General features: G+C 38.5%; 1 protein-coding gene and 1 pseudogene across 1 annotated transcript; one reads left to right on the forward strand and one right to left on the reverse strand.

The window, feature by feature from the left end:
* Nucleotides 1-267: 267 nt before the first annotated feature.
* Nucleotides 268-3925, reverse strand: LOC111436401 (annotated as a pseudogene).
* Nucleotides 3926-5524: 1599 nt separating this feature from the next.
* LOC111436402 (probable aspartic protease At2g35615) lies at nucleotides 5525-6248 on the forward strand. Its single transcript, XM_023074176.1, has 2 exons — nucleotides 5525-6115; nucleotides 6183-6248. Exons 1-2 carry the CDS (start codon nucleotides 5525-5527, stop codon nucleotides 6246-6248), a joined length of 657 nt encoding a protein of 218 aa, XP_022929944.1.
* Nucleotides 6249-10332: the final 4084 nt, after the last annotated feature.

Raw genomic sequence — 10332 nt, forward strand, 5'->3', positions numbered from 1 at the left:
AAAAAAAAAAAAAAAAAAAACAACAGGCATCCCATGAGTATACATGACCTCACTACCTATATAAAGTGTGCATCTCTGCTCAGGGAGTAGGTCAAAGCCTTTTATCAAAGTCAAAAGCAGAAATCTGAGAAAACAAGACCCCTAAGAATTCGTAGAGATTTTTCCAGAACTCCAGTCCAGCCTACCCGACTGATATAATCTAGAATCCACTCTTCACCTGTACTTAACTTAATAGGAGACGAATAGTGACCCTATTTGTATGCACATTCACAGGGCACGTTCCAAGATCTCCCGCAATGTGAACCTAAGACATGGTTGATTGATAGTAAGTTGAAAGAATAAATGGATCGATCATAGGTTGGTTGAATATTGAGTTCTACTTAGGCTACGTGTTTTGTTTACGCGCTATTAAGTCAGTACACAGGATCTTAGACGGGTTTCATCCCTTTTCGAGAACACCTTCTTACTAGTACGGTAAAAGCCTGATGCAAATAGACCGAAAAAAGAAGAGTTCTTTATAGATGAGTTGTAGTTGATTCGCCCCTTATGTTATGGATCGTCTCGCGCTTAGTCACTCACGGGATTCGGATACGGGGGTAGCAAGTCTTTTCTAAAAAAACTCGCAGTTCTACCCCTATATATATATATATATATATATATATATATATATATATATATATATATGATTTTTTAGATACTAACTCTTGTAATTGGTCCTTCGGGTACATGCAAAGGGTAAGTAGTTGAATTCATATCATTGACCATAGTTGCAACCGCTATTTAAGAGAATCTCAGTAGTTCTTCTATCGTTCAAGGGTAAGGAGAAAACATGTAGCGGCTTGCCTAGATCTCGTATTTCCCACATAGTCCAGCGGTCAAACTAAGGATTCTCTTATCAAAGTAATATAGAGATTCTTTTTCTTTTTCTGGTATGTAGCTCCGCGAGCTATGAGCATTATTAGGGAGAAAACGAAGATAGGATCATCATCATGGCTCTTTTTTTCTTTCTTTTGTTTGTGTCTGGCTTTAGCTAAAAAGAGGTGTGTGTGTGTTTTTTTTAAGGCTTATCTGAGGGCTGCTGCTCTGGGGCATCCAATTCCTCTTTTTTCTTTTCGTGCGGATCTCACATCCAGAGCAACTTTTTCTTGTTCAGGGTCATCAAATGAGAGATCTTCCTCTGATTGCGAGAAATCGGTCAAGCGGGGGGCTACGCTCTCCTCTTCGAGTCGAGCTACTTCCTCCCTCTCCTCACCTCTCGAGATATATATATATATATATATATATAAACTCTTCCCAGAGGAGAGCAGAAGCTCCAAGATGAGTATGTCCTAGATTCTCAAATTCATTCTCGTCTTGATCCACCATAGAATTTTCTAAATCTATAAAAATATTGATGGAGAGGAAAGAAAAGATTATTGACCAATATGGAGAGGAACGAAGGTGCTTTATCGATAGGGAGAGGGCTCGTAATGATCTTTGAGAAGATCACAAGGTGTTGATAGGAGGGGGGATCCATAGGTTTTTGTGAAAGGGATGCCCTGGATCTGACATGTCGCTTGCTGAAAAGAAAATGCGAATTCCTTTATTTGATGTCGATTCATTTACGCTTCCATTCTTTGTAGAGGAAGGCTAACTACTTGCTAGCGGGGAGCTGTATGAGCGGTAACGTCCACGTACGGCTTCGTGAGAAGGGCGGTGGACAGAAATGGCCTTGTTGTACCTCACTTTTGTCATCAATGGGGTCTGCTTTTTTTTTTTTTTTTTTTGGGAGAGTGATATGAATCTAACAATTGGTCACTTCCATGTACCCGAATGAGCAATTACAAGAAGCAATACAAAGAAGATTCAAGTATCAAATCAAGAAAATAGTGGAGTGGCTGACATTGGAAAGTGATTAGAAGACTTGTCATTGTTAGTTGAATTACCAATTAAGACAATCTATGAATACCTTATTTTCTTCGATTTGTATTTAATAGCATTTATTAGTGATTTGTGGTTGGTGGCTAAACTTTATTTTGTTAAGGTTACTTTTTGGACCTATTTAAAGGCATGTAATATTCATGTTTCGGATGAATGCTGGAATACAGACAAAACCTTTGTGTTTTCTTGATACCCTTTTGGTGTTATTATTTTTCAAACATTGCTTTAGGTTTAATGTTTAAACCGATTCATTGAATTAGTTTTGATCAAGCTAATTTTGGAGTGAATTGTCTTGGTATCTAAGAGTGACCATCATAGATTCCAAGTTCGATCTAAGAGTCATTCATCTTCTAACCCGCTCTTGGTTGGAATCAATCCATTAAGTTAGCTTTCTTTGTGAACATTTTGCAAGGATTCTAGAAAGGACCTCTAGCTTTGCAAATTCCAGCATTGTAGGCGCTTATCATTTGGTATCAGAGCTTTTGGTCGACGTTCTTTGGCCGCTCTAGAGGTGAAATATTTTTATTGTTATTTTTTTTTTTATCAATTTTTTCTCTCATATTATCAAAAAAAAAAAAGGAGAGAAAAGTGAGGGGCAAAGGATGAGTGAAAACCAAGAAAGAAAAAAAAAGGTGAGAAAAAAATATATTAGTAAAGAAAAAAAAAACAATATTCAGTACTTGTCCGGAAAGAACGAAGAATTTGATTTGAGGACAAATCCTTTTAAAGAAAGGGAGGATGAGAAAAAAAATATATTAATAAAGAAAAAAAAACAATATTCAGTACTTGTCCGGAAAGAACGAAGAATTTGATTTGAGGACAAATCCTTTTAAAGAAAGGGAGGATGAGAAAAAAAATATATTAATAAAGAAAAAAAAACAATATTCAGTACTTGTCCGGAAAGAACGAAGAATTTGATTTGAGGACAAATCCTTTTAAAGAAAGGGAGGATGATATGAATCTAACAACGGGTCACTTCCATGTACCCGAACGAACAATTACAAGAAGCAATACAAAGAAGATTCAAGTATCAAATCAAGAAAATAATAGAGTGGCTGACATTGGAAAGTGATTAGAAGACTTCCCATTGTTAGTTGAATTACCAATTAAGACAATTTATGAATACCTTATTTTCTTCAATTTGTATTTAATAGCATTTATTAGTGATTTGTGGTTGGTGGCTGAACTTTATTATGTTAAGGTTACCTTTTGGACCTATTTAAAGGCATGTAACATTCATGTTTGGGATGAATGCTGGAATACAGACAAAACCTTTGTGTTTTCTTGATACCCTTTTGGTGTTATTCTTTTTCAAACCTTGCTTTAGGTTTGATGTTTAAACCGATTCATTGAATTAGTTTTGATCAAGCTAATTCTGGAGTGAATTGTCTTGGTATCTAAGAGTGATCATCATAGATTCCAAGTTCGATCTAAGAGTCATTCATCTTCTGACCAGCTCTTGGTTGGAATCAATCCGTTAAGTTAGCTTTCTCTGTGAACGTTTTGCAAGGATTCTAGAATGACCTCTAACTTTGCAAATTCCAGCATTGTAGGCGCTTATCAGAGAGTATGCCAATATGATCTTAATGAGGTGCGGGGCTTTGCATCTGAGATTCGTTGGCCTTCCCTCTTCAGGGGCCTACATCTCGGCGTTTTTGTGCAATAAACCCCTCCAGCCGAAGATTAGTGGTAGGTGGTCCCATGGAGCTTTCAGAGAAGGATAGCCTAGTGTGTAAGCACAACAATGAACCGCGGTGAACCCTCAGAAGACCTATCTAAGATTAGGGGGGAGATCCTTAGTAGTGGTGACCCTTTCACTCTTCCATGGAATTATACATGTACCGAATGCTCATCCGGGAAAGCTGACTCTTGGGTTGGAACTTGGGGGGTTGCTCCGAGAAAACTCCTTTCTTTCTCGTCCACTCAGGTGGGTGCGGACACACCTGCACGGATTACAGGTGACAGTTACAAGAATGAAGGGGAAGTGAACAGTACTCGACGACATTCAGGGATGAATGTAGACACATTCGGCAGGGATAATCATTCTTGTCTTGGGAGAGGTGGGAACCTGATATAAATTCAACTACTGACCCTTTGCATGTACCCGAAGGACCGATTACAAGAAGCAAGGTTAAGAAGATACAAGAGACCTAGACATTGCATCTTCAAAGGCTAGCTAGTGTACAATTTGAGAAAAAAGACTTTTGAGCTAAAAAATCTTTATAGAATTAGCATATCAAATCAAGAAAATAATGGAGTGACTGACATTGAAAAGTGATTAGAAGACTTTGCCTTTGGTAGTTGAACTACCAATTAAGACAATTTATGTATGCCTTATTTTCTTCAATTTGTATTTACTAGTTTTATTTGTAGTTGTAGTTTGTAGTTGGTAGATGAAATTCATTATGTTTGGGTTATCTTTTTAGCCAATTTAAAGGCATGTCATATTCATGCTTGAGCATCATTGTTGAATACAAATAAAACCTTTGTGTTCTATTGATACTTTTTTGGTGTTATTCTTTTTCAAACCTTGCTTTAGGTTTGATGCTTAAACCGATTCATTGAATTAGTTTTGATCAAGCTAATTCTGAAGTGAGTCGTCTTGGAATCTAAGAGTGACCATCATAGATTCCAAGTTCGATCTAAGAGTCATTCATCTTCTAACTAACTCTTGGTTGGAATCAATTCGTTAAGTTAGCTTTCTTTGTGAACGTTTGCAAGTATTCTAGAAGGATCTCTAGCTTTGCAAAATCCAGCATTGTTGGCGCTTATCATTTGGTATCAGAGCATTTGGTCGATGTTCTTTGGCCGCTCTAGAAATAAAATATCTTTACTGTTATTTTTTTTTTCCTATCAAGTTTTTAGTCTCTCTCAGTATATCGAAAAGAAAAAATAGTAGAAAAAAATCAGTAGTAAAAAAAAAAATCAGTTCGAAGGAAAAAAAAAGTATTATGTTCTTATCAATTATTTGAGTTTGTTCAAAATTTTCAAACTCTTGATCCTTGAGCTACTAGTCTTAGCTTGTGAGAGTTGATTGTTGAATTGGTGATAATCGAGCTTAAAGCAAGATTGCAAAAAAAAAAAAAAAAAAAAGCCTTTACCTTCTTGACCTAGTACCAAAAGCCTACCTTTGAGTGTTAAACACGAGTGTCCCTGAGTGAAATTTGTTGCGAAAAGTGTGGAGAGGTCTCTAATATTACTAATAACAAAATGTCACATAATAGAAAAGGAGTAGCACCAATACCAGATCTTAATACAACCATTCTTCGAGCAATTCAAGATATGAGGGAAATGATGATTCAAAGATAATTATTAAAATAGAATAAGAAATATACTCCTATTTAAATATTTTTGTTTACCTTGTTTAGATTAAAACTAAATTTAATAAAGGGTTGGAAATATGTAAATTTAATACGATCTGAGTAACTAGAAACAACTAAATAAATACTTAAATAACATTCTATTTTTATATTAAAAAAATAGTGAGCGTTACCAAAAAACACGGCCATCCTTTCCTAGTTCTACGTTATAATTTCGATTTCTACGTCATTATCTCTCTCAGGCGTATAAATAAAACAAAGAAATCTAAAATCCATGCAATCCCATGGCGCCTACCATATTTCTCGTTCTCGCACTACTTTCCATCGTCGAGTCCACCGCCGCCAAAGGCGGTGGTCTCAAGCTGGAACTCATCCAACGTCGACTCTCACCCGGCAACGTTTCACCGATGGCAGCCAAATCACAAATTTGGCCGGAAACCAGCGAATTTATAGTGAAAATCGCCGTCAGAACGCCGCCGACGGAGGTGCATGCAATCCTCGACACTGGCAGCGATTTATTTTGGGCTCAGTGTCGTCCATGTGCGAAATGTTACCGGCAAACGAATCCGATTTACGACCCTTCGAAATCGTCAACCTTTCAAACCCTTTCTTGCAAGTCATCGCAGTGCCATTTGAGGGGGTTCGGTGCGGCGTGCTCTGGCACCGATACGTGTAAGTACGGCTATGGGTATGGAAGCGGATCTACGCAGGGAGAATTGGCGACTGAAAAAATGGCTGTAACTTTGAGGTCAGGAGCGACGACGCCATTTTCTGGGGTGGTGTTTGGTTGCAGACATAATAATAGTGGAACGTTTAATGCCAATGAAATGGGATTGATCGGATTTGGAAGAGGAGTGATTTCCTTCGTTTCTCAGGTATATATATATATAGATATATATTATCACTTTCAATTATTATTAATATTTTAAAAAACATTATTAGCATCATAAGTTTTGGAGTGAAGGCGGTCGAGATTTCCGTTCGAATCGGAGTTTCAAGAAAACATGACTTTCGGTAAGAACTCGTATTTTTCTTCAAATTCAAACTCAAATAATAAGACGTGTGATTACTAAAACAATATAAGAAGAATATATGGTAGAAATAGAATATGAGATCTACAATATTCATGAAGTGATTCGGATTATGGATTGAAATATATAAAAATCTAAAGAAAATGGATCGAGAACGCTAAAAACTCACGTTTCTCGAAAATTTTAGAAAAAATGCAGGAGGAGAGAGAAGAGTGTTAGGATCGCACAACAACGCACACGCTCGATCTAGATGAACACAAAGAACAGGATAGAGAAAAGTGTAAGGAGAACTCTGGCTAAAAGGAGGTAAGAGAGAATTACAGAGAATAGAAAGTACTTCAAAGCTCTATCGGGATATATATATATATATATATATAGTTCAGTTTACTATATATAGCTTTACTAGATTTAACCATCTACTATATATAGTTATTTACTATATATAGCTTTACCCGACTTAACCATCTACTATATATAGCTATTTACCATATATAGCTTTACCGGATATAGCTTTACCAAATATAGCTTTATCAGATATAACCGTTGACCAAGCTATAAATAAGCAGCAGGCTCCATAACCTAACCAAGAGCACCGCCAAGCGTCGGCCGGCATACGGAGGAGCGCAGCAGAATCGATGTTGGACACGTGGCGCATTCCGGCTGGTGAGGCGTGCCCTGCACGCTTGGCACACGCGTCAGGCAAGCGGATTGGGGTTGGACCGAGTTCGAACTGATGCTCTACACGTGACTCGAGAACGCATGAATCAGACCGACGCTCCAACCTGGGTGCTGCCCCGCGACTGCGCTGGAAGTCGCGCGTAGGAAGCTCTCCACGGCTCGTGTAGCGCGTGAGTACTTGTTTTCCTTCTGTTTGGTCTCCGTTTGCTTGTTTTTCGTCTCGATTTTGATACCGACCCTATTACTATGTGAATTGGGACTTGTCAAGGATGCCCATTATATGTCTCACAATTCCATTGCCTCTTTTTGATCTTGCATCTATAGTCTTTTTACCCTGGTGGATTTCTTCTCTCTTATTTACTAAAAGTATGGAATCTTGGGTTATGGTCGAATGCTGGTCAATCCGAAAGTTTGTTGAATGATTCAATCTTCTATAAAAGTTCATAGAATTGGTGGAGGAAATCCTCTTTTTGGACGAAATGATCAAAGTTCGGAGACACATCTACAATCCGGTGCGCCTATAGGAATCCACAAAGAAAGGATCCAATTAATCAAGATACATAATGAAGGTCTTATCCATAGGATTTTGCACTTCTCAACAAACAAATAGAATATGTTTTATTATTCTAAGAGGTTATTCTATTTTAGGGAATGAACACTTGTTATTCTTCACTCTTGGGCTCAGGAATTCCTATCTAATTTCAGTGATACAGTCAAAGCGATTCTTTTATTAACAGATTTATGTATCAGATTTCATTCACCCCACGGTTTGGAACTAATGATTGGTTCTATCTACAAAGATTTTTGGTTTATTCTGATCAAATTATATCAGGTCTTGTTTCCACTTTTCCAGTTATTCTCGATACTATTTGCAAATCTTGGATTTTTCGTTATTTAAATCATTTATCTCCGTCACATTTAGCTTGTAGTTATTTCTCATTCAATGAATGATTGATAAATGATCTATCTACCGATATTATGAAAATCAAAAGACGCATGTTTCAGACTTTTTAGTTCTACATAAACTCAAATCCTATACGGAGGATTTTCATCGTTTTCATCCTAGAGAAGCGACTGGGCATATTGTATGTGCCAATTGCCATTTAGCTAGTAAGCTCGGTGGGATATTGAGGTTCCACTTTCTGTGTTCGAATTCCTCTTATGATAAGGAAGTGAAACAAGTTCTTGCTAATGGTAAGAAAGGGGGGGTTGAATGTGTGGGCTGTTCTTATTTTACCGGAGGGGTTTGAATTAGCTCTTTGCGATCGTATTTCTACCGAGATTAAAGAAAAGATAGACAATTTGTCTTTATAGTTCAATCGCCTTTCCTTTCTATTTTCATTCCCTTCGCTGAATCTTTCCCTTACCCTGACCTTCACATGAATGGATTGATTGGGGAAGGAAGGCCGTTCGAGAGTCTGATTCCGCTTTCACTCTTCTCAAGGAATGAGGCCACCAAACAAAGGGGAGTGCTTGCTTTTCCTATTAGACTTAATAATAGCTCCGCAGATCTTTTCATGATAGAGGAAGGGTCCGAAGGAGATTGCAAATCCGAACCTAGCATCGAATGAAAGAACTTGCTGACAAAGAGAGAACTGAGAGAGAGTGAAACTGATTGGGTTTATCTCAGGCTAAGGCCAACTAAGCTGCATTCAGTCAAGGTTCAAGCCCTGGCTGACTTTACTTAAATACTGAAACAACTCCCCTTTTCGTTAGCTCATTTAATAGCTCATCGGACCAGGAGACCGGTAAGCCAAGAGCAGAGAGTTTTTGATAAGCTTAGAGCTCCTACCTCCACAAGGGTTATTCCAACAAGACTAGAGAACAATTGGACTAGGCCCGCCCACTTACTGATTCAACAAGGCTTACTGATATGCCATCATTACGTATACGATCACTCTAAAAATGGTTCCTCCTCCAGCAGCCCTTAAACCACTCTCGTCTTTTCGCCTTATTTCTGCAATTGAATTTGAATCAGTCATACTAAGTAAGGCAAGCTTTTGAATTGATCTACAAGCTTAGAACTAGTAGCAAGTTTTCTAAAAGAACCTAGAATCTTATTTCACCGAATACAATTAGAAGTTGTTTGAACTCCTACTACTCTTAGATTAAGGCATAACGTAAACCTTGTCCTATTCCATGCTTCTGATTCAATTGCTAACAGTGGCAAAGAGCCTTTTTCTATTAGTTTCACAGCATATTCTGTAAAAGAAAGCAGATTCATTTGATTCCCTCCATCCATCACATCTATCATCGGTTTTGATTGAGCAGCTAGGTATTGCACCTTCACGTTTCTGTCAGGCTCCCTCACTTCTTGTTCTACCTGGTCTAACCTAAGAAGATGTGCCAAAGTGCTTATTCGAGAACACTTCTTTCACAAACAACCTATCCGCTCTTCCTGGTGCTCTCACTTCCTTGCTTCCAGGAGCATAATGATAATATAGTGCTGCGTAGTTGAAGGGGACAGAGATGTGGAGATGGCGAACCACTACCGCTAGGTGCTAAGGCTTCAACAAGTGAATGAGGAAGACCGACGAATAGACCGCCTTTCCCAACAAACAAAGGGAAGGGGGAAGAGTTCTACCAAACATCGGCTTACAGAAAGGAAAGAAGAGCTGCTTGCGCTGAAGGACAAACTAGAGGAAATGAGAGACGATTACCACTGCGAAGAAGATCAATGGAGAGGCTTCGAAGCCAAAACGATTTTAAGTTCTCTATTCCACTTCGTATTGAAAGGAGTCTGGTCGTACCAAGAAGTATAAAGAAATACTGAGCAAAGGTATGGCTCCCTTAACGCAGTTCCTTAGAGAGGAAGAAAAGCAAAGAGTAGATCAAGACTTCGATCGCCAGTGGCAGGGGAGGCACTATACTTTGCTAAACAAATAAGGTGCCAAGGAGCAATAGAGCCCGCTAAAGAAAGAGTTCCAACCCAGTGATTCATTCCGGGTCGAAAAATGTGAAAGTACAGTTTGCTAGGGTCTGAAGGGGCGGTCCAACTAGCTATTTACAATAGTAGGAAGGGCATTGGGAAGGCCAATCCATTTATTCAAGTGAACTAGATCATAAGGATAAGGAAAGACTCTATAATAAGCTCCTACAAGAGAATGGGAACAAAAGGGCCGAGCTAGGGGACCACTATAAGAAGAAGATTGACTTCCTGTCGAATAGAGAAGCTAACTGAGTAGGGCGCAAGCGATCGACTAATCAAGGAGCTATCCTCCAAAGGCCGCTTCCAGCTGCTTCTCTCCTAATTTATTCTTCTCGTAACCCAATGGCATAAATGGATAGCTTCCTTCTCGAGTCACCCTTAGATTCTCATTAAGCAAAAGAGGAAGTAGAGTCTTTGGTTGATGTAGGCATTGAATGAATTGAAAGCTCTCATG

Source organism: Cucurbita moschata, unplaced genomic scaffold (genome assembly GCF_002738365.1).
Source record: "Cucurbita moschata cultivar Rifu unplaced genomic scaffold, Cmos_1.0 Cmo_Scf00054, whole genome shotgun sequence".
In the NCBI taxonomy this organism is placed as follows: domain Eukaryota; kingdom Viridiplantae; phylum Streptophyta; class Magnoliopsida; order Cucurbitales; family Cucurbitaceae; genus Cucurbita; species Cucurbita moschata.